The sequence below is a fragment of the Triturus cristatus genome, chromosome 1_2 (assembly GCF_964204655.1).
Source record: "Triturus cristatus chromosome 1_2, aTriCri1.1, whole genome shotgun sequence".
In the NCBI taxonomy this organism is placed as follows: domain Eukaryota; kingdom Metazoa; phylum Chordata; class Amphibia; order Caudata; family Salamandridae; genus Triturus; species Triturus cristatus.
Genome location: NC_140580.1, coordinates 1,073,806,693 through 1,073,831,913, shown reverse-complemented (window position 1 = coordinate 1,073,831,913; position 25,221 = coordinate 1,073,806,693). Strand labels below are relative to the sequence as shown.

Genomic DNA, 25,221 nt, shown 5'->3' with positions numbered 1-25,221 from the left:
CCGGCAGAGAATGCTTTCTGTACTCGCACCTCCCTCAGTGGGCGGGTCGGGTGCTTCAGTGGTGGGTGTCCGCCTGTTCCTCTCAGTAAAGCCGGTGCAGCGGGGTCCGAGACAGCGGGAACATTCTGGATGGTCGTGCGGCCGGACATCCCTGATGGTAAGTGGACGCTTAGCTGTGGCTATGCCCAGTTGTACTGCGGCTTCTCCGCGGCGCTGCCCCAGCATCCTGCGTCACGGACGCGTCGCCTTCTGCAGACCTTAGCTCAGCGGCTCCGGCCTCAGGTCCAGGCCGCAAGCTTGAGGCCTCCGAGCGCCTCCAGCGTGCACAGCGCGCTAGGCCTGTTGCATGGTTCAAGTTGCAGCCTCCCGCCCGATGGAGCACGTTCCCGCCTTGGCTACGCACCTTTGCCTTGCTGGCTTCCATGCACCTACCACAGGTCGGTCGTTATCCTGCTCAAAGGGCATAATGGGCACTCGCCTTTAAGGCGGGACTATCCGCGTCCTGAAAATACTGCACTAGAGTGCGCTGTGGCTGGTTTAAACAAACAAATAAAAAGCCAAACTGAATCTGTGAGTTAAATAATTTGAGAGTCCTTCTATCGGTTTAATGCATAGCAGAATACCATTAATTGGCGGCGGACTGGTTTTGCCAAGTGCATAGTTTGGAGGTGCGAATTCGGTACTGAATGCATTTGGCTCCACGTGAGAATCTAAAACGATTCATGCTCGAAGCAATACTATCAGAAGGTCCATTGATATGATCATTAGCAGCATATGCCCATGTCACATGAAAGTGCAAGGAAGCCCAATTGCTTTTTAATTACGACAATCATTGTGCTCACTTTTGAGGTCGACCCACCCCCGAGACAGGAAACTCCCTTCTTGCTGAGAACACGTGGTTGCCCCACTACTGCTACGAGGTACTATATATTGTAATTGTAATGGGGGTAATGTAATGTAATGGGGTTTTTATAAAGCGCAGGTTGCACTCCAGGGAGCATCTTTGCGCTATAGAGAAGAATCAGATCCTGATGATGAAACAAGCGGAAGGTAATTAGACTAGATTTTTGCACTGCCATTCAGGGAGAGCAAAAATCCAAGTCTTGAGGGCCTTTCTGAAAGTCGCTTCTGTGGGGATTTGACGGAGGGAGGAGGGAAGAAGGTTCCAGGCCTTGGACCCAAGTACTGCCAGAGATTTTCCTCCTTTAGTCTTGAGTCTGAACTTAGGAATGGTAAGAAGATTGGCCGTTTGAGACCTAAGGCATCGCATGGGGTTATAATGTTTAAACATTTTTAGAATGTAGTTGGGTCCCTTTCCATTGAAAGCCCTAAAGGTGATCAGTAGAATTTTAAAGAGCACCCTTTTGTTAATGGGCAGCCAGTGTAAAAGGTTCATTGCTGCCGTAGCTGAGGTCCTCTTTTTCCATCCTAGTACTAATCTGGCAGCCGCATGCTGTACAATTTGTAATTTATGGCGGACTTCTTTGTTAGTCCCTGCATATAGGCTATTACAATAGTCGATGCGGGAGGTGATAAGGGCTACTGCGACCGTTTTCCTTGCAGGAAGGGGAATTAGGTCGAAGAATTTCCTGAGTCCTTTGATGATTCCGAAGCAGGTCCCTGCTACGGCTGTGGCTTGCTGTTTGAAACTCAGGGTGGGGTCAAATTTGATCCCTAGGTTACGGACTGAGGAGGCAGTGCTAGGGGGAGCAATGGCATCGTCCGGCCACCATACTGAGGGATTGAAGAAATTATCCTTACCAAAGGGAAGGATTTCTGTTTTCCCAGTGTTGCACTTGAGATGATTCAAGTTCATCCATCTGAAAGTGGCGGTAAGACAGCTTTGGAGCCTTCTTTCGGCTTCTTGGGAATCATTTTCCAGTATTAGGATGAGCTGGGTATCATCTGCATATGCAATGGTGTCAATACCAAAGGATGAGATAAGAGTGATTAGCGGGGCCATGTATATGTTAAAAAGTGTGGGACTTAAGCAGGATCCTTGAGGAACTCCAGATCCTACTAACTTTTCCTCTGATCTGTACTGTCCTAAGACCACAACTTGTCTTCTATTCACAAGAAAGCTCTTTATCCAGTCTAATGCGGTTCCAACAATTCCTGCCGCGGCTAGTCGGTCTAATAAAATGGCATGGGACACCGTATCAAACGCCGCGGAAAGGTCTAATAGAACCAGGACTGCTTTCTTTCCCTGATCTAATGCTCCACGGAGGGTTTCGGAGGAAAAGATCAGGGCTGATTCTGTGGAGTGTTGGGCTCTAAAGCCTGCCTGGTTGGGATGCCAGATGTTATTATTTTCCATAAAGGCAGTAAGTTGTTTGTTAACAGCTTTCTCTGTAAGTTTACAGAAGGCTGGGAGTAGGGAGATCGGACGGAGATTTGTAAGGGTAGCGGGGTCCGGTAGTGCTTTTTTTTGCAGGGGTTTGACTGCTGCGATTTTCCATTCATCAGGGACCAGACCTAGGGTGAGTGAGGAGTTTATGATGCTATTGATAAATGGGTTAACAACCATTATTAGTGAATGAAGCACTAGCGGAGGGCAGGGATCAAAGGGAGATCCGGATGTAAGTTTAAGGATTTCTGTCTGCGTTTCTTCTTTGCTTACCGGTTGAAAGGAGGCAAAGGTGTTGAGTTTTAGTCCGGAATTAATGACCTTGTTCTCCTCATTACTGTGGGGTTGTGGGAAATCTTTGGTCAAGGATAAGATTTTTCCCTCAAAGTAGTCTGCAATAGTGTTGCAGAGACTCTGTGAGGGGGGGATAACTTTCTGCATAGTTATGGGGTTGAGGAAAGTGTTAACAATATTAAAGATTTCTTTTTGTTTGTTCTTGCTATTATCGATGGCTTCCTTGTAGTATTCCCTTTTGGCCGTTTTAATCGACCTGTGGTATAGACGACGGGCGATTTTGTACATATCTTGGTCGTACTCTGTGTAGTTGAGTCGCCACTTTCGTTCAAGAGCCCTAACTTTCCGTTGTTCCTCTTTTAGAGTGAGAGAGAACCACGGGGCGATAGGTCTCTGTTTTCTCCTGGTCCTCAAACAAGGAAGAGTAGACTCCTGGTCCTTTATGAGTGAGTTGATCCATTCCTTAAAGGCCTGGCTGTCTTTGTCGGGGGCTCCCGACAGAGTCGGTCTAAATGTGTCAGCTTTTATCAGGAGATCTGGTTGTCCTATCAGCTCTTTCCAGCGGGGTCCTTTCATGTCAGACCCTGGGTGGTTGTTGGATTTCTTAGTCCGAGGATGCGATGTTACGGGGAATTCAAACGGGATATATCTATGGTCTGTCCAAGTTAGTATTTGCGGGGTATCTACCTTAATCGTTTCAATATTGGAGCAGATGCAGTCGAGTATATGTCCCGCTTTGTGAGTGGCGGAGGTGGTAAGAGTTTTTAGACCGAGTACATTCATAGTATCGGTGAGGCAGATTGTAGCCTTATCCAAGTGGGCGTCTAGATGTATATTTACGTCTCCCAGGATGGTGAAATTAGCTGATTTGAGGACTAAGTGGCCTAGAGCTTCACCGATACTATCAATGAAATCAGTATGTGAACCAGGTGGTCGATAGATCAGGACCCCTGTAAAGGTGAAAGAGTCATGTAATTTTAGAGCAAAGCCAACATTTTCCGCCCCTTTGAGGTCAGGTATAAGGAAAGTTTGGCAATTGAGGGTGTCGCGATAGACAATAGCAATGCCTCCACCCCTCTGACAGGGTCTATCCTCTCTAGAGATTAGATATCCTGGGGGTAAGGAGTTTGTTATGTCAGGGTTACTATTTGGGTTGCATTATATAGCACTTATTACCCCTGATAATGCAGCAAACCCCATTTATGCTTGTCGCACGCTACTCCGAAACCCATAAAGGATTAGTGGTGAATTAGTATACTGAAAAACGAAAGCAATTTGAGCGGTGGATATGCTAGTCAGTTATTTGGATAGAAGAGGGAAAAAGGTTTGCATTTATATAGTGCCTGCTACTCTTGATGGGGTGTTAAAGTGCTTTTTTGGCAAGTAGCATGCTAGCTACATGAACCCATAAAGGATTAGTGGTGAATTAATATAGTGTAATATGAAACTAATTTAAGTGGTGGACATGTTAGTCTGTTATTTGGATAGTGGAGGGATGTTTTGGAGCTCATACCAGTAGGAAGAGGCCTAATATGAGTAAAAGGAGGTGGAGGGGCAAGAGATGAAAGGAAGGGTTTAGAAAGGCCTGTTTTGGGGATCCGAATAGTAAAAGTCGCATGAGATGATGCAAGTAGGGATAGAGTAGGGAAAAAGGTTATTTTTGGGTTCATAGTAGGGTTCTGGGGTTTGGGATGAATGAGAGTGGAGGGGGAGGATATATTAATAGAGGTATGGGGTGAGAAATAGGGTAGTGCATTGGAAAGAGGTTTTAGAGTTGAGGTAGAGGATATATTGAGAGCTGTATAGGGTGAGAAATAGAGTAGTGCGCTGGATATGCCAAATTAGAAGAAAAGTAATAAAAATGTAGATTCATAAGTACAGGAAGGTATATAGATGCATATGAAAGGTAGTATATGTAGGTTAAAGCTGCATTAAATAAACTCCGGCTTTTCAGTTTTGTTGTACTTTATTTATATATATTTTTTGTAATTCAATTGTGGATAAATAATTATAAGACCTAGTTATTTTTGTAGTCACTTATGCATGCTAAAACAGAATAATGTAACAATTAGTAATATGTACGCTTGTTAAGCAAACTAATAAATATCTATATTTTTTACAACATAATTATTCTACTCATTTATACAAAGCAATATATATATATATGTGTATATGTACAAATAAATGCTTGTATACAGACGAATATCCTGTATATTTCTGTTTGCGTATGTTGGTTATGTGGGGAAAAGCTAATTCTTGAGTAGTTTTCTGAAGATAAGGTGGTTATCTGTGGATCTTATGTTGGGAGGGGGGTGGTTAGGAGTTCCATAGTTTGGCTTATTGAACAGAGAAAGATGTGCCACCCATGTTTTTTTCTTGTATGTTGGGATTTTGAGGCGAGGTGCCACTCTAGAGCGTAGGTTGAATTGTCAAATGTGTTTGGTGATTTTATTCCTGATGAAGAGCGTTCCCGTTCCATGTAACGCTTTTAGGTGATACAAAGCAGCTTGAACATGGATCTTCTGGCAATGTGTAACCAATACAGGGCTTTCAAGGCAGGTAAGGTGTGGTCTTGCGGTTTTATATGTAAGAATAGCCTGGCAGCCGAGTTCTGAATCTGTTGTAGTCTTTTCATGCTTGTTAAAGGTGATCCTTGGTAGAGACTATTTTGCACAGAACAAGGGAGATGGTAGCCTGGACCATGTGTGGAAATCCCAAATGGGTAACATTTCTTGCAGAGTTTTTATAGTAACAAAGCTTGATCTTGCTAGTTTGTTCACTTGGGTATTCAATAGCTTTGAGTCACTGGTCATTCTGAGGTTTCTTACTTCTTGCGATACTGTAGGCGGTGTTCCCAGATCGTCAGTCCACGCAGTGAGCTGGTCATAATGTTTCCAATTGACACACATGAGTATTTCTGTTTTGGAAGCATTCAATTTGAGATGTCTCCAAGACCTCCATTGATCCACGGCTCTGAGATAACTGAAAATTGGCGAGTTTCCAATAGCAACTAAGGTGTACCACCAGCAACATGTCACTGTCAAAAAGGGAAATGCATTGGAACGAAGGATGAGCTAACCCAGAGAGAAGTTGGTGAACGCAGGAGAAGTAAGGAGTCAGAACTTGATTGGTGGAACATGGGGAGAGTGATTGGATAGAGGGTGTCGTGGCAGGTCTGCTGGGTAACAAAGATCAGTACTTAAGTATTCCATGGCGTTTATCAAATCTTGGGTAACAAGTTACTTCCAAAGTGATGTGAGACCCTCAGTATCTACTCAGGATACAGTTTGATAAGGAATGTTTTTTTTTAGTTTTTCCAAAACTGAATTGGATATTAGGCACATCTCAAGTTGATCGTGCGCTAATTCCAGCGTGTCCGGGAGGTTCCCAAGAATCCTTGACTTCCGTGTTTTTTTTTTATTCCCGTAAATTTCTTGGCTTCCAAGGTGAAGTTGTGAACTTTTTTTTTTTTCTTTTTTTTTCTAAAATTATTTTTTAATTTTTGAGGTACAATTTTGCATTACATTGACAAACGCTCAATGCAGTATCATAAATACGGTGCCACCACAGATACTACAAACATCCCCAAAAACCCTTCAGTCTGATTAAACTCTCTTAAAAACTTGCATTATTGCAGAAAGGACCCCAGACTATAACATTTCTTTGTATTGCCTGACCTGGCACAGAAAGCTATCTCTTTCCGCACTTTCTTCGTTATCTCCAGCAAGTCTAAAAACAGGGTACACGCTTGGAGGTTCACCTCTGTTAAAGCAGTGAATGATCCACCCACATAGCAATATGCACCAGCTTCTGGAGCATCCAAAGGATGCCCATCATGGTCATTAGACCAAAAGTACCAAAATGGGGTTTTGTGGTTCTTGCATCTTAAACTGGTTCTCTAATAATATAAAAATACCTTCCTAGAAATGACCCTAATTACCACAGTACCATATGTTTGCCCACCATTTGCTAAGCTGCACCTGAAACATTGATTCGGACAACCCAGATTTATTTAATTTATAAACTGGGGAGTCCTTTAGATCGGCCACTTTGAAAAGATCTGCGTTTTACCGAAGTTGGGTCATTAGTTTTCTGCCAGATATCTTTGGATAGTGCCACATTCTCCTCTGAGCCATTTTTGGCCCTATAACTCCCCCAAGCGTTGCTTAATTCCATTTGTGAAATCAAACTGCTGTCGCCGTAAACTATTTATTTCACCAAGAACATGTTTTAGAGAGGCCTAGCTCCGCACAGCAGTTGGGCATATCGCGGGAGGGCACGCTTCCCTTGTTTATCCACTGAGTTTATAACTCCCATAGTTGGGGTTGTCCGACCTGCGAGCCTACTTTGGGTCTCAGCACCTATTCCCTCAGATGTCCTAGATTGGTAAGCTAGAGGTCCGGTTTCACTCTTGTTACAGTGAAATATAGAAAATTGTATTAGTATCCTCCCTGTCAAGAGGGGGGCAACCAGACAATGAGTTTTGTCTGCTGAGATGGCAATAGTCTCCACAGTAATATCAGGTGCTGAACTTAGCCTAGTTGAACCTGGTGCTTGATTCTTATTTTCAACACTTGTTGAACAGTAACCACTCTGGACTCAACATGCCTCCTTTTATTTTTTGATCAATAAATTGAGCATTGTTGCCTGAATCTGTTTATAACCCTTCCTCCCCACCCCAGGAAGCTGCTGTTGTGAGCTGAAGAAGCTTGAGGCTGGCTTAGAAACACATGCCTGCTGCTGTTGCTTCATTTTAATTCCTCTGGCTTTGGACTCCTTAGGCAGCATAACAGAGACCGGCCCTCTCTGAGCGCCAGCTTGCATAGTGGTCTTATAAAGTACCCTGACTTAAGTCTGGGGCTCCCCCAGTGTGCCTAGATATGCACAGCAAGCTGTGGCGTGGGTCATATAGGGATAGTCCACCCCTCCTCAGCTTTCATTAGATCTCAGCACCTGCTGCACCCACAATGAAGCACCTCCACCATTAGCTATAGATCCTTAAACAAAGGGAACTATCTTGGCATCCAAGTCCATTGATGTTTCTCTAGGCACTTATTAAAGTCACACTTCCCTTTTAATAGGGACTATCAAACCGGTGTATATAAATGTGGGGGTGCGTGGTCTTTGTCGACATCAATCAGTTGGCTTCTCCCCTTGATTTAACAAAAAAAGCTTGACCTGTTACCCCCCTCCCCCGAGCCACCACCATATTGCTGTTACTTTTAGTGTAGTGTAAATCTGAATTGGCTGCTTGTCACTACACTGAACCCCTGTAGGGCCTCACTGCCAATTTCTTTTTTGATAAACACATTTTTATTGTTATGGAAGAAATTACACACAACAAAACGGGCAAGGAAGATCAGCAAAACCACGGAGCACAATAAATCCTAGACAATTACAGGAGAATGACATCCACGATACCCTGCCCCATCAGGCGTACACAAGCACAGAAGTTAACCAAAGTATAGCGGTCATTCCACAGTACCCAGCCATTTTCCCCACACCTTACGGTACTTCTTGGGACATCCTCTTGCCATGTACAGGGTTTTTTCTTGGGTCGCGCACCAGTCCACTCCACCCCCCCCCCACACCTCCCAGGGCAGGGGGGGGTCAGGGCATTTCCATGCCACCGCTGTGTCGCGCTTGGCTACGATCATGGCCCTGTGGAAGAATATCTTTTCATTTTTGGTCCCATCCAACCTGTCTGTGATCCCCAGTAAGGAGTGACGTGGGTCATGGGGAACCGTCTATCCCAAAACCTCCATAAGTTCTTCTTCAATAGATCCCCAGAATCGTGCCAGGTGGGGGCACAACCATACCACGTGGAAAAAATCAGCTGGGGCATGGCCACACCTAACACAGGGGACGCATTTGGGCAAATGCCCGCACGATGAAGGCGCAAGGGCGTGCAGGTAGCTTAGCTGGATCAACCTAAGCTTAGCGGAAGCTGTAATCGTCTTTGGTGCCATAAGGGCGTCCCGCCAATCTGCCTCATCAAGAGGGCCCACCCACACCACCCATTGGTCCTGCAACTTGTCCAGCGAAGTGGGAGTGTTATTGACAAGAGTGCAGTAAATGCGGGAGATACCCCCTGTGCCCAAGTCTCCCAATATAGTTTGCGCCTCGGAAGGGCTGTACTCCGGGAGCCTGGTCTCTTCTGTGAGATGTGTGTGGAGGGCGTGCCACAGCTACAGATATCTATAGAATTGGGATGAGTAACGGGCCTGGAGTTCTTGAAATGAATGCAGGTGGCCCTTGGCCCAGACATCCCCGAGTTGCAAGATTCCGATAAGGTCCCACGATTTAAACCCCTGCAGCCCACTAACCTCGTGAAGCCAAGTTCCCTGCCAGAGGGTTGTGCATTGGGGCAGCCTACGCGTCCAGCGAGTGTGGCGTAGAGAAACCCGCCAGGCTAGCAGCACGAAACGTGTCGCGTCAGGCAACTGAGACGGAATGGTTCCCCCGTACATCATTGATTGAATTTTGGGTAGGCCCAGTTCGCTCAGCTCGAGCCGATAGGCTGGGTCGGACCAGCCCCTGTTGAATTTTGGGTAGGCCCAGTTCGCTCAGCTCGAGCCGACAGGCTGGGTCGGACCAGCCCCCGTTGAACCAATCGGTGATACTAGGAGCCGCGCAGCCAAAAAGTAAAGGTACAGATGCGTCATCCCCATACCCCCATCAAAGGAGGGGATCTGGCAGGTGGGCAAGGCCAAGCGCGCTCGTCTCCCCCCCCCCCCCCCCTACCACCAAAGAAATTTAGTAGCAAAACTATCCAGTTCCATGAACCATGTTTTGGGGAAGCAGAAAGGGACATTCTGAAGGACATGGAGGATCATCATTTTGAACAGTGCGACCCTCCCCAGGGGATTCAGAGGTAGTGTCTTCCATTTTTGAAGCTCCTCCTTGGCCTTCTTTACCAATGGGGCTACATTAAGAGACCATCCCAGTTCGGGAAGAAGAGTGACCCAAATCCCCCAAATATTCGACGGATTGACGCCGAAGCGGTATGGTGGACTGCCAATCGTAACAGTCCCTGGATAGGTGTAGTGGGACCAGTGCCTATTTCCCGGGGTTCAGCCGGAGACCAGATGCTTGCCCAAAGGACTGCAAGATCTGATGGCACCACGGCCCGGATACTGCGGGTTCGGCAAGAAAGACCAGGACATTGTCGGCATATAGGGCAATCTTGTCCGCCTCTGTATTGGGCCACTCCCAGCCTTAGACACAATCGTCAGCCCGCACCCGAGAGGCCAGGGGCTCCATCGCCAGGGCGAAGAGCAGGGGTGAATGAGGGCAGCCCTGCCATGTCCCCCTGGTAATAGGGAAGGCCTCAGATAGCACTCCATTAACCAACACGCGCGCTCATGGGTGAGCGTAAAGGACATGGACTAGAGTCCTAAAGTGGGGCCCAAACCCCATCTCGGCCAGCACGTCCATTAGGTACACCCAGTCCACCGAGTCGAAGGCTTTTTTGAAGTCTATAAGAAGGAGTGCTAGGTATGGAGTGAGGAGGTGCCGGTGGGCCAGAGCCAGCTGTAACCTCAGACAGTGTCTCGTCCTGGGCATAAAGCCACATTGATCGGGGTGAACCAGCAAGAACAGATATGGCTGAGCGAGTATGGCAGCATACAACTTGATATCCGTGTTGCTAAGGGAGATGGGGCGATAGTCCGCGCAGTGACTGGAAGGCGCCTGGGATTTCGGTAGGACCACGATGGTGGCGATGTCCGTCTCGGATGGGAAGGAACCTTTCTCCAGAGCTTCCTCAAATAGATCGGCCGAGCGGGGTACAAGAGTCTCCCGATATAACGGATAGTATTCTTGAGGAAGGCCATCTGGCCCCGGGGTCTTGCCCGACGAGACAAGGAAGATTGCCGCATCAATTTCTTCCTGAGAAATGGGGCGGTCTAGGTCCTTCTGAGCGATGGGAGTCAGCCGAGGGAGACTCACGTGTCCTTGCTCGAGGAAGGCTGAGAGGGATATACCAGGGGTCCGTGCCGCATAGTCTCTTTGGTAATAGCGGGCAAAGACGCGGGCCATCACCAGTGGAGCGCTGTGCACTGCACCCTCGTCGTCCACTACCTCTGGGATAATGCGGTTGGCTCTAGGATATGTGGCCAGGCGATGCAGGATCGTACCGTTTTTATCTCCCCAGCCGTATACTCTTGCCACTGACTATCTCCAAAGGAGCTTAGCGGCCTCTAGGGATAACTGCCTGATCTCTGTCCGAAGATGGGTGAATTGCCGGACCTGGACCGCGTTGTCGGACAGGGCAAGGGATTGCTCAAGGCGGAGCGCCAGCGCCTTCCGCGAGGTAATTTCCTGCAGCTGCACCGGTCTCTGACTCCTAAGCTGACCCTTTGCAACACCCCACATAGTAGCCTTCCACGCCTCCCATAAGGTACCGGGGGAAGCCGCCGAGCCATCGTTGGTAAGGAAGTATTGCTTGAGTTCCATCCCCACCACCTTTTTGAATTATCTATCTTGGAAGAACCAGGCATTCATTCTCCATGTTTGGCGGGCAGAGGGGGAGGGGGGGACAAATCGCATCGACGCGTGCCTGTGTGTGCTGTACTGCAGAGGTATGGGTAAATTGGGCGGTACGGGGGTGCCAGGTGCGCCACGCATCACATAGGCCCAGAGACACGGACCGGCTCCGTAGCTGTTTCGCCTGCACCAATCTAGTGGTGGAGGGAGGGCCCGTCGTATCAACGGCCGGAAGGGAGACCGCATTAAAGTCACCCCCAATGATAGTAGAGTAGATGGACCTAAGGTTGAGGGGGGAGCCAGCCAGCAGGCTGCAAATGGTCACCGATAAGCCATGGGGGTCATGAAAGACCTGTGTGAGTACAAATGGCAGGGTGCGTTTTAGGAGGATAGCCACCCCTCGGGAACCACTGTCGTACCCGTAGAGTGCCAGGAAGGGGCAACAGTTACCCATCAGGTGCGTCTCTTGAAGTAAGAGGACGTCTACGCCAAGGCGCTGCGCATAGCGCAGGACTGCCGTACGTTTAACCCGGTCCAAGAGACCGTTCACATTCCACGATAAAACGTGAAGGGATGCCCTAGGAGTAATTTTGTCAGTCATGACGGGTGGAACATGGATCTGGGTCGTGCATCCCTACAGGGATGTGGTAGCGCGTGTGGGAGCCTGCCTCTGCGCAGGTGAGCACATGCAGCGAGCTTGTGCTTGGCCCCTGGTGGGTCGGTGCAAGATGATCTGTGGTATCTGAAATGAAAAAACAATAAAAGCAACAACAACCTAAGGAAAAACAAGTACCAAACTCTCTCCCCCATCCCCCCCCCCTCCCATTCTAACAGTAACCAAACTAAAACGCTCGGGTTGGTTGCGTGGAGGACCCCTCCATGTGGACGGATGAACCGTGATTCGGCCAATGGTACTGGGAGGTGAGCGTGAAACTCCACCAATGTTCAAGAGCTCGTCGGGAGAGAATCCCACCTCGTGACCGAGAAGCAGCAGACCTAGCTCAGTGAGACCTCAGAGAGTGGGAGTACGGCTGAGGTCCGAGTCAAGCCAACACCCCCCCCCCGGGTCGGCAATGAGGATGTCCCCAGTAGCTCGTCAACAGATTGGTGCCTGGTACGGTGTGGAGAGCCTGACTGGCTGGAGGAGTCGTGGAGTCCATGGGTTGCCATACTTGAGGACATGGATGCCGGCGCCCCGGCAACCGCTGCCTCACGGGTTGGGAGCCCGGGGAAGGGTCCCGCCTCTGGCGAAGGGGACGTTCTTCCGTCAGCCATGTCCATGCCGCCTGGGGTGTGTCGAAAAATTGGGCTTTGTTCTGAAAGATGACCCGGAGGCGTGCTGGGAACTGAAGCTGGTATTGTAGGCCCAGGGCGCACAGTTTCTTTTTAACGTCCGTATAAGAACAACGGAGATCTTGCACCTCCCTTGTGTAGTCCGGGAATACCATAACAGTATGGTTCTGGAACCTGAGGGGACCACGGGCCCAGCCCCCCCGCAGAATGGCATCCTGTTCTTTAAAATTAAGGATTTTCAGTATGATGGGGTGAGATGGAGCTCTGGGGGGCGGCCTGGGAGCGAGAGAACGGTGGGCTCTCAACCACGAACCAGGGAGAGACGGCATCCTTGGGCATCCACAATGTAAACCAGGCCTCGACGAAGGCAGCCACTGGATTCGACTCTACCCCTTCGGGAAACCCCACCAGGCGGAGATTATTGCGACGTGCGTGATTTTCAGCATCTTCACCACGCCGGTGGTGTTCCTTGGTGTGAATGCTGAGGTGTGCTACCTGTTCCTTCAAGTGTGAGATGTCGTCCTCCACCGTGAATATGCGGGATTCGGCCTCCGCGAGTCGCGCGGTGGCTTTGTAGAGGTCTTGTCGGAGGAGGGAGACGTCCACCTTGATTTCCTCGATCTTCCCCCTCAACGGACGCATGTGAGGCACTGATTGCCTGAAGAATGGTATTCAGATCCCTGTCCTGGGGTGGGGAGCCCCGACCGCCTGCCCAGGGGGGTCCAGGTCGGAGGTGGTGAACCGGTCCATCTTCGTCTGAGTGGGGGCCTGTATGGGCTTCAGGCCCTTGTCCCTCCCCATAGTTACCGGGCAATCCTACCACCGCCGAGAGTTCGGGGACCAGGCCGAGGGAACCGTAAACACCCCACACCAGGGCTAAGAACCCTCACCAGTCCGAAAGACCATCCGATGGAGCCAAAGGGTTACCCAGGAAGGCATGCAGCAGGGGGGACCAGAACTAGCGGCCGGTCCAGGCGCCCCACGACCCAGTCCGCAGGGCCAGAGATGGTGGCGGAACGCCGGCAAGGGTGGTGGTGGTGGATGCAGGGCGGAGCCTCCCGGTGGCGGCGATGGATGACCAGCAGATCAACCCAATGCGTGGGCTAGCCCAACCCCTCCCCCCCCACCTCCATGGAGCGCCAGGCAGTCAGTCGTGGGGCATGACGTCCCTGCACCGCCCGTATGTAGCCAAGGCAGTGGAGAAGGTTGTGGCCGTCGGGAAGCACCGCCAGCGGGCAGGAGCTCCAGGGCAGGCGCCCGCCAGATGCTGCGCCTAGTTGTCACCGACGGCGCTGCGGGGACGGATCCCCAAGGAGCAGGGGGCCCCGTATCCAAAATGCAGTGCCAGCCAGACACCCCAGGGCCCCACCAGGGAGCACAGAAGGAGCTACACAGGACCTGGGGTACCTCGGAGGGCAGGAGGAGGGGGGTGCCGATACCATCCCCCCTCCAACCCGCTGCTCGATGAGGCAGCCGAACACCCAGGCCCACACTCCGCTCACCGGCAAGATCTGATGGTTGGCCACTAAGGAGTCCACGAGCCGCTGGGCTACGGAGTTCGCCCCTCCAGGGAATCAGTGTGGGCCCAGACCAGGGCAGATGCTGGCAGGCAACTCTTTAGGGGGAAAGGAGATGGAAGAGGCGCCCGCTGCCCGGGGGGCCCCCAGCAGCCTCCCCGGACCCCCACCGGGACTCACCCGCTCCACAGGCACCGGAACAGCGGCCTCGCAGTCCTCCGCCGGTCTCCCTGTCACAGTGGGAGCGCGGCCTCTGTATCTCACCCGCGCCGCCCGATGTGGCCGCTGGGAGGGCCTCTGGCCGCGAGTCATATTCTGGCTGCCGAAGCTCCTCCTTCACAGGTCTGTCCCTGCCGACACCGACCAGGAAACGCAAGGCGGCGAGGGGGAAGAGTTAGTCAGGCCGGCAACCGTTTCTCCCCAGCAGCACACTCTGATCCGGGAAGGGCACCTCAGGGGCATCTAGTGCCGCAATCACCGGAGAGGGGCTGCCATTTTGCGGGCGAGGCGCTATGCCCTGGTTTTCGGCAGCAGGACGGCTCAGCCCCGGAGGTGCAGCCAGAGCTGATCTGCAGCATTCACAGCAAAGTACACCCACCGCTGGATGGCTCGATTCAGGTAAGGATATCGGGTGGATGGCGGCGGGGTCCCGGAGCACTCTTAAAGTGCGTCCACCATCTTGGCTTAGCAAGTCACGCCCCCCTCACTGCCAATTTCTATTGTTTATGTGCTGCCCACCACCTGCTGCCAGCGTGTGGCTTTTTTTATATTTATTATTCTAAAAAATGTTTTACTCCTGTTGGGGGGCTGGTTCGGTTTAGAGGCATGGGCCTTAAGCATGCTAGTCTACCCCCAGTCTCCTCAGCCATTGCTATTCCCCCCCCCCCCCCCCCCCCCCCTCCAGATGCTGGAGGAGGAGAGTAGAGAATGTGTAACCTGGAAGTGATGCGCCACTACTCATTCAGTATAGACTCCATCTCAACCGTGTGTGTGTGTGTATATGTGTATATATATATATATATATATATATATATATATATAATTTTGCTCCTGAAATCTTTAATGGCCTGTAGGAAAGTGCCTCTTCCGACATGTAAGCTACCACTTTTTGCCTGGTATTTGATGTGGTTCCGATTGTAGTGCAGAGTCCCTGCCATCCAGATCCTCTGTAACAGCACTTCTTCCCTAAACATATACACAATTGGTACTTCTGCCACCTGTAAATTCCTAGTAAGTTGTGCCCTGGGTACCTAGTGCTTCGGAGCTGAAGACCATTCCCTGGACCCCTCTCACTAGGACCATTCCACTGCCATTGCAGCTTGCATGCCCTGGTGAGGTGAAAAATTATATTCTATTCAACATGGCACCCTGCCTGGGTGCCATGCCAACTAGCACTGCCTGTATGTATAGGTAAGTCACCCCTCTAGCAGGCCTTACAGCCATAAGGCAGGGTGCACTCTACCACAGGTGAGGGCATATCTCCAGGAGTAGATATGCCCCTACAGTACTGTAAGTCCATTCTTAACCTCTTCAGTGCCCATGACGAGAGAGTCTCGTCATGGAGCACGGTCGCGCTGTGCCCATGACGAGACTATCTCGTCATGAACCCCACCCACTAATAAAACGCCCGGCACAGGAGGGGAAAGGGCGTGGCACAGAAGGGGTTAAATATTGTATGTGCCAGGGAATCCATAGGAAGTATATGGGCTGGAAACTTGACAACTCTAGTTCCTTAGTACCATGATGATTTCACTGAACCCAGGAGTGTTTGGTACCAAACAACTCCTTGTAATCCAAGCTGATGCCAGTGTGAGATATATTCAAACTTATTTAGAGGGCACTTCAGCTGTATGAAAGGATCATTTTGGGGTCGGGGGGAATCTCCAAGACAAAACCCGGGTTAGACATCTTCTCAGTACACCGTAAATAAACTCCGCTTCTACTGGCGGTCCAGTGCCTAGGTTGCTAACCGAGGGTCAAAACAATTGCCCTCAGTCTGATATTATCCACTTGTCCAAAATGTTTCCTTGTTTGATATATAGCACTGAGCATGTGCTCACAATTATCAATGACTGGATATTTACATTTTAGAGCTAGATAAACCTGGCAAATCTTGTCATAATCAAGATGTCATGGGCTGTCTACTTATGTCAATTTGGCTTGAACATGTACAGGTAGTTTTTTTTTTTTTTTTTTTTTTTTTTTTAATCACTCCCACGATTTACTTTCATTAACATTTTCGTTTGAGTAAATCTACGCAGTGGGGCTAGATGAAGGCAGAAAGTTTTTTTTTTTTTTTTTTTTCCCCCAGGACTGGAATGTCCTCTGAGGTTTTGCACCAACCACAAACTTGAATGTTTAAGGATGTTCACCAAACCCTCTACAACCCATTCCTACCCTGAAATGGGTAAAACTATTACTTCTGACGCGAGCAGGATTTTTTTTATAGGGTACTATATTTCCCCCCCTGTAAAAAGAAGAAATAAAGGTTCAAACAATTGAAATTGGACATGCTCAGGAGATCACTTCTAAAAAATATTCTTAAGAGAATTCTTGAAAGCCTTACCTGCAAGAATTCAAGGCCATAAACCTTCAGTGCACTTCTGACTTTAAGAATGGAGCCTGTATTGGTTGTACACTAAAATATGTTGGCTTAACAATGAGTCTGAAAATATTAGCCTCTCTCAAACATGTTTATTGAAAGATGCCCTTATTAAATGCTCTGCAGTTTAATAAAATAGTAACCTTTGTCCTTTTTATGTTGCAAATATTGTTCTGTACATTTAATTTCTAAACTAAATTTCACAATCGTTCAGTCAAGCTGTCTATAACCTGTGTGTGTATATAATCTTTTTAATTTTTATTTTTTATTTTTATTTATGTATGCTTGGATTGGAATAGCTGGCATCCGGTCTGGGCAGGGTCGGTTGGGAAGAAGTAGACATGCAGACATTTAATCAATCTGTGAGAGACCTATTACATATCTTTCACACTCTAAGGGATGCCTGTCGAGAGAAGTGGGGCCGCTCCTTACATTCAACCTACCACTGCACATTGTGAGGTAACTGTGGCCTGACAGTACAGTAATCCCAAGGACGCATGTTGTACTAGATACGATGCGTTAATTCGGAGAGGGGAGCAAGACAATACCTATAGTAATGGCCAAAGGACTTTGGGATGATCTCGGAGTTTGAATGGCGAAAGGTAGAGGGGCTCTCCCAAATAATATCTCAGACTTATAGATGTGCATTCATGGTGTTAAATTTGCACACTGCATTTACATAATGTCTTGTAGACTCCATGGGATATACAAGACTGTGCCTGACCTATGCCATAGGTGCAGCCCCAGTGCTGCATACCTGTTGCACATGTTCCTGGGATGCACAAACATTGAGAGAAACTGGGTTACGATAGCCCAGGTAACAAACGGAACAGTGACCAAGACCTCCGAAGCAGTTCTACTAGGACCGATGCCTTGCACTAGGAAAAATAAAACGGAAGCGTAATTCACTGTTTGTATATTTGTCCGTTTTACAATGGCAATAGCTATGCACTTTAAAGCTAACGTCTCCACAGATAAAGCAGAGGATAAGAGCTCTGGTTAAATGGTGAGAGGCAGAAAGCTTAGCAGTGACATCAATCATTGGTGGAAGAAGCAACTCAAATGGCTAACTGGAATTCATACTTCAGAAAGTAAAAGCAAAAATGAGGAGCTGCCCTAACCAGAAGCGAAAGTGAGGCACAACCCGCAAAAGGCCACTGGCTTCCTATATTGCAGAGAGCAGAAGATGAGGCCTGACGTTCTGGTTCCTCTGCACCCTTCCTCCCCACTTCCCCCGCTACTCTACATGTACATAACGCAATCGCACAGTCTAAGAGCCAGCTGGTGTGACTTTTAGCCCAGGGTACTTTCAGCCTCTTCAGGTGCTTTTCTATTGCAACCCTCTTGCCTATTTATCCCTCTTTCCTCTCTGGATTACCACCACCTTTAGCTCCCCTGGATCTTGGATGAAGTTCTTAGCTGAAACATGATGACCATAGTGAGTCCACCCATAGGACACGTAACCGAATATTGGATTAGAAAGTCTTAGAAAATTATATACAAGTATTGTGAACGTTCCTGAAATGTTTTGTGAGATGATCTTAAATGTAATATACAATGTTTATTGCCCTCCGTTTATTTAGGATTCAATCGAGTCGAAAGTGAATATTTATCGCTTTTTGTGCTTCTTAGCTTGATGTATGTTACCTGAGATGTACACTTTTTTAAAATTGTATTTTTTCACCATTTTGTTATTAATTTGGCAGGTCAATGAAACCGTAATTGATTTTTGGCTGATGTTTCATCTCGAGACGTTGCCTGCATACATGGTTGACAAGGACCAATCGGAACCAATCCAAAGTAAGCTAATTGGCTTCAGAAATTGTAGGGATTTCATGCATAGTTCTTGCCTCTTTTATTGCTCCTAATTCGTTGAACGTTCTCATGTAAAGTATCTACATTACATGGGAATAGGTTGTGTGTTCCTAAGCCGACATATAATCCTAAAATGCCTAGCTATGTAAACGCAGCTCATTTAAGATAACCTTGTTTTATTTGAATGTGTTCATTTGGAACTTTTTTCTTGTAGTCACTGTGCTTGCTTCGTTTCTTCTAGTGAGAGTGGCTTCTTTCCTGCCAAATCCAACTCCGTCTTATGAGCATCTTTTTAAGCGTTCTCTGCTATTCATGGTACCTATAATCTCAAAATGGATTCTCTGCATTTGTATTACCACGATGGAGGCTGCTTCATATTGGGGCAATGGCGTTCCTTTTACATCCTGGAGTACTGTTCCTATTTGAATAGGTTGTTTGGTGCCACATAATACTCTTAATTGGTTTATGTAGAACGCATGATTTTAACAGGCAACCTTAACTAGTAGTGTTGCAAAATTGATTTCTTTTATGGTCTTGGTGTAGCTGTCTGTCTGACCTTGTGTTTAAAGTAATTTTGTACGCAGACCTCTACAGTACAGAAACTGGGCTTTTGGTCATCCCCCTTCTGGCATTATTAGTTGTGTAAGCTTTCCTTGTAACTAGGGCATTTTTCATAAGGTTACGCAACATTGTCGTTATTTTTCGCATTGGCTTTTGTGATGGGACGGAGCTTTAAGTAGTCCCTTGTGGTAACATCTCCCATGCTCTCCAGATCATTGTGCTGTCTGTGTTCTTAGCATGCATGATGTCTCACAATTGCTGCTGCTCGTGCTTTTTTGCCTTTGCATGTTGAATTGCCTCACAGGCATTGTCAAAGACAATAGTGCTGCACAGCCAGCTGAAGAAAAGAAAATCCCAAATGGCCACAAAGCATATGCGTGTAATCAATTTTGTAATGGTTTTGTAATGTGCTTATTATATATGAATTCTTTACTAAGTGGCTGCTGTGCATGCATGGTGGCCACCATGTAATAATTTTTCATCATGCAAAAGAAACACGAATTCAAGATGGTCGGCTTGTGCTCGGTGGCCATCAAAGAACAAACAGTGACAAAACCAAGAGGTTGACAAATCAGGGTATTTATTAGAGGTGCTTGTAGAGTTTTGCAAGGCGCTATGTCACAATACAGAAGTGAGACTAATAAAATGCTGTTACGGTTATATTCTAACACCTATTCAATGTTCTTTTCTCTTTTAGGATGTGAGGCTGGTTTGAAGTATTTTATGTGCAGACTTCAACTTTTGCTAGAATGTTTCTTATGAATCCCCCTCCTGTGATCGCCCTGCAGACAAAATGGGGGTCTTTTGGAGCAAAGAGCTATAAATTTCCAGTGCAGTTTTCCGAATCCGAGGAGGATATTGCTGGAACCCCTATCAATGCAAAAGTGCAAATGATCATCACTAACCTACAGACTGACGAATCTTCGCTTGACATGAACAATGAGTATGAGTGCATTATGCAAAAGAACAGGCGTGGAGATAAATGTGTTGATGGATTTGCAGTCAATGCCAGAGTGGTTAAAGTCCAGTCCCAAGAATGTGTCAAGGTTGGCTTGCCAAGTCAGATTGGAAGCACTGAGGAAGAGAACATAGAGTTTGGACCATTGGTGTTGGATTCTGACAGCGATGATTCTGTTGACCGTGATATTGAGGAAGCTATTCAAGAATACTTGAAAAATAAAGGTGAAAGTGGTCCTTCGCATTCTTCAGATGCAGAGTGCTCTAGAACTACTGACAGCGATAAATATTTCAAATCTAGGGTTTCACAGCTAAGCAAACCTCGAGATAGAATGGCTGGAAGAGATCCAGAAAGCTACAGTGAGGCCAGTTTGGAAATCTGTGAAAAGCTCCATCCTGTTTCTTCTGACAGCGATGACAGTGATGATTCTTTTGAAGACAGTATTAGAGCTGAAATTGAACAGTTCTTAATTGAGAAGAAACGGATGGAAAACAGCAAGGTTGGGTCTACTTCTGGTAAGAAAACTGAATCACTGCCCAAGGTTAAACCTGAGAAATACATCCGAGGGCCTGAAAAAACAAATTGCACTATTTGGAAACAAAACTCTGAACAATTTGTCTTTGGGAAGCCCAAGGCAATCAAAAGCCTGCCACAGTCAAGGTGTCTAAATTCTACATCGATTGCAAGCTCCAAGAGTCTAAAGGACCATGCAACTGCTGTTAAAACGTCAACCATTAGGTGTTCTATGTTAGAACAGAGACGAGTAGTTGATGCTGCACCAGAACCAACTGGCAAACACCAAATGGATGAGTCCTCTGGGTCAAGCAGCGATGATGGTATTGAGGAGGCCATTCAGCTTTTTCAAATGGAGAAACAGAAAAAGGAAGGTAAATTCAGTGCGCCACACAGTAGTTCGTTGAAAAGTCAGTTGCACATAACCAACCGTGCTGATTCTATCACACCGATTTCCTTAAAAGGCCTTGTAGTACAAGGTTCTAAAAAAACAGGTACAAAAAGAAAGCGGACTAATACCAAGTCAACTGACCAAAAGTTGAACAGGGCCAGTAGCCCAAATCCTAAAGCACTTAAACACAACATACCATCTTCACCGCCAGAGGATAAAATTATACAAAGTGAAATTTCTTTGATGGGCTCTCGCAGAGCAGAATCTGCAGCAGAACTACTGTGTGCTGAGGCCATACTTGACATTTCAAAGACTATATTCCCAGCCCCAGTGGAAAACTATCCTAACTCTTATGTAAGTACTGTTAATTCCCCTACTATCATGCATCAGTCAGAAACCGATAGCAGTGAGGTGGATAGTGATGACAGCATTGAACAAGAAATCCGGTCGTTCTTGGCCCTAAAAGCACAATCTGAATGCAGCTTAAAATCTGAGGATCCTAGACTTTTGACTGGACCACACAGCAAACCAATCATCAGCTGTAAAACCTCTCCACCTGGCAACAAGCTATCCTTGTCTCACAAAAGGAAACTAAAGAAAGAAAAAAGAGAAACTGCACCTAGCGAAAAGGAAAATATTGACACAACAGTAGAGTCCTCTCAGGTGACGGGACAGGGGGAGTTAAATCGCCTGAGCCACAGTGAAAATGATTTGAACAATGGTGCAAAAGGCGTGCAAGATGGCTTGTTTGGTAAGTGTACACAACAAGCAGTAGCCGCTGGATTCACAGCGGCTTCTTGTCATGTAGTTGCTTCAGGTGACATGACACCGCCCCGGGCTTCTTTTGATGGAGGAGGTCACGAGAGGGGACGTTTCCGAACAAGACCACGTAATTGTTCGGGTGATAAAAGCAGCTCACTAGACAGTGATGAAGATCTTGATGCTGCAATCAAAGATTTACTCCGATCAAAGCGAAAATGTAAGAAAAGGACAAAGGACCAACAGTTGCACTGTAAGAAAAAAGTTAGGTTTGGCGAAACTGAAATGCAGGATTTGGAGACATTTGATGCCTTGAAACAAAAAGAATTTTCATTGAAATGCCCCGGTGCATTGAAAAGCTGTCTTTTGAAACCCAAAGAGATGCAACAAAATGAGGTGAATGTTTCGGATGACAACTTGAAGGAGACAAAGGAAACTGCAACGAAGACTGCCGTCTCTTCAGCATCAGATATTTTACAGAAAGTTGATGCACCAAATCCTGAATCCCTGATGCAAGAGTGCATTGTGGAAAGCGATGACCACAGTTCGGTGGACAGTGATGATAGCATTGAACTAGAAATTAGGAAGTTTTTGGCTGAAAAGGCCAAAGAGTCTGTCAGTCATGTACAACCTGGAGATTCTCTGGCTGTATCGAACTCACCCGAGAAAAGAAAGGAGGAGGTCCCGTCGCAGCACCAAATGAGCATTGAGAAACCAAAGGAGCAGAGTCAAGACTCCAGTGTAGCTTCACACCAATTGAATAATAGTGACGGAAAACCAAGTGAATCCTGCACAAGTGAAACATACACTCATGGTGTGGAAATACAAACTCCTCAGAAAAAGACACCTATTCCCAATGAAGTAAAGAGCCCTTGTGGGAAAGCAGGTGTAATTCTTCATAAAGACAATAATGTGCACCAGGAAAAGCTGGGCAACAACAATGTTAGACAAATAGTATTAAGTGCTGACATTTCAAAAAGTACATTTCCAGTCACCTTTTTAGGGAATTTTGTAGCTGGCGTACAGTACGTTCCAGGGAAGGTGAGAACTGTAGTTGTAAATGGGCAGCATTTATACAGTGTTGTTCCATCCACCAGGGAGAGTCATGCACAAGCTCTTCTTAGAAAGGTAGCTTTTGGACTGGATGGGCAAAACGCTAAAACTACACAAAGTTCAGAGGTTCATAAGGGAAAAGAACCCATGAAGCAATTGATAACGATACCTGTAATTTCCACAGAGCCCAAGAAATTGGGTATTCTTAAGAGTGTAAATTTGAAAGAGCAGACCCTTGGTGCTTTGTCCCTTGATCAGTCCAGTTCAAGAAAAATGCATGAAGTACATCCAGTAGCTAGCAAAGAAAGCCACTCTAGCATGAAAGAGTCACCACAACCACTGCATTTAAATGTGCTCAAAGAGCAGCAGTCTATAAAGGCAGTAGCATGTCCAGGACAGAAGTCAGCCTTCTGTACAGAAAATGTGAACATTACAAATAAGACAAGCGAGATAACTGGAAGCAGCAGTCAAAAGGTCCTTAATGAAAGTTACCCAGTAAACTTGAAGCCTCAAAGCCAGTTAGAATGCACTTATTTGAAGTATACTCACAGAGTGGACCAAAGAGAGGAAGCTGTAGATACAGGCTCATGTAGATTTAACATTTGTGTTGAGAAGAAAGATTCAGGAGAAAAAGGAAAGGGCTCTAATTTGTAAGTACTTTTTGCATATTAGCCATTGTAGATATCATGAGTTGTATACATTTTGACGCATTGTAAGATTTAGGGTAAAGACTATTTCCTGCGCACAATTAAAATAATTTACCTTTAATGTACATATGTCATCCTCTTGGTAGGTATAACCTGCTTAGAAAGAAGTCATTTTTGTAGAATTTTTGTAAAGATTATTTAAGTGCTTTATCTAACTTTTGATAATGGATCATTTTACACGGCATACATACTGTAATCCGCTTCGTCTTGCCTAGCAATTGCACCAACTTGATGAACATGTTTTATGTGACTCTAATGTTTGCATTCAGTTTGTGGTGTAATACTCCAGCATAAAACGCAGATGCTATTTATCTTCAGCCTTGTGGTCTTACTAAACCTGCTTCTCGGTAGTTTGGCATCAGAAAGTGAATGAACTATAAATAAATGCAATATTAATTCTTTCATATGCAGTTGGAGAGCCTACGTGTCTCTCTTGCTTCTAACCTACATTTTTTCAAATGTCATTCGTTCCCCCTCAACACCCTTTATCATCAAACTAAATAATTTGATATTTTGATTTTCTGATTGAGTTATGGATATCAGCCAGCCCGTACTGAATAGTTTGCAGTAGAAATGTTGTCTATGCTTCATGTCCATTTTCAAGAATATGTTTTGTACAAATGGCTGACTCTGTGATCTCAATTTGAATGAGTAAGTGGTGTACTAGGTCATATACCTTTTAATGAAACATTGATTTGATTTTTGAAAAATGATCAGGAAGCGAAGTAAGGGGTGAGTGTTGGGTTTCACTTGGTGTGCTTTTTACACCATTGTATCTCACTAGTCCCTAAGACATTCATTCATTGGATTAAATAACAAAGCACTTGAATGTCTTCCAAACCTCATCACAAGAATGAAAAACCTGTTTGTTTACCTTCCACACTTTTTTCTTTCACCATTGGAGGTTGATGATTCTTGGTCGAAGAGCTAAATCTTTCTGAAATTGATATTCCTTGCCAAGTCAGAGACCTCACAAATCTACCGTCGGCACCTTACTAAATATCTAACTTTTACTGTTGCCTTTGTTTGTCCAATTACATGGTGCCATGGAGCATGTGTTGTGTTGCACCATATTATTTTTCAAACCTACATCGACATGATATTTAATTTAGCTAACTTCCAGGTAAGTAGAATTCATATTTCTAATTGCGCCTCATTGTGGCATACACATGCCAAACGTGTATATTCTTTCCTTTTGATGGTACTACTCAGCATATTGGAGTAGAATGTTGGCATAGGAATGGCTGAGGTGATCCACTTTGTTTGCTCCAAGAATTCTGTGTCCTTGTCATACTTGGTTCATCAGTGAGTCTGCAGTTGTAGTCCATACTGCAGTAGACTTCAGCAGTATTAGGAGTATTATGCAATAATCCTTCTCTGTAGCACAATGCCCGGTCTACTTGGATACATCACCAATATGATGAGAGAGCGCTATGCTTTGTGGACATACAGCTCTAATCTGTGTATAGGCTCTCTGGGTACATCCGATGGGAAGCGAAATTCCTGGAAGGCTAGCCTGCTTTTATTCTATTTTTTGCTGTGGCGAATCAAAGATTTATACTGATCTGAACATGGAATTCCCTTGTGTAAACATTTTGGAGATCTGGCTGGTCCATGAGAAGGGACTGGGAAGCCCATGAGAGGTGTTCCGTGGTAGGATTTAACAAAAAGTGCCAGCATAAAGGGTTTATTAAGCAAGTTTCCAGAATCTGTATCTCCTGAGGGTTCACACGTTGCTGTCATTTGCTTGTGTGTCTGTGTTCTCCCTGTAGGTGTTTGAATAATATGTTACGTTTCATGCAGGAATCACTCCTCCACAGCTCTCTTGAAGCTTGTCTTCAAGGAGATGCATTGTTGTTTTCCCTCGTTTTTCAAAGCTACACAGCTACGTAATGGAAAAGGTGATTGAGGTGAACTTTGTATG

At 46.5% G+C, this 25,221-nt stretch overlaps 1 protein-coding gene across 1 annotated transcript; it reads left to right on the top strand.

The window, feature by feature from the left end:
- The first annotated feature begins 12 nt into the window (after window positions 1-12).
- On the top strand, window positions 13-23,614 carry PPP1R26 (protein phosphatase 1 regulatory subunit 26). Its single transcript, XM_085612859.1, has 3 exons — window positions 13-157; window positions 18,247-18,340; window positions 19,614-23,614. The coding sequence occupies exon 3, from the start codon at window positions 19,666-19,668 to the stop codon at window positions 23,242-23,244; it is 3,579 nt and encodes a 1,192-aa protein (XP_085468985.1). The 5' UTR covers window positions 13-157; window positions 18,247-18,340; window positions 19,614-19,665; the 3' UTR covers window positions 23,245-23,614.
- The last annotated feature ends 1,607 nt before the right edge of the window (window positions 23,615-25,221 follow it).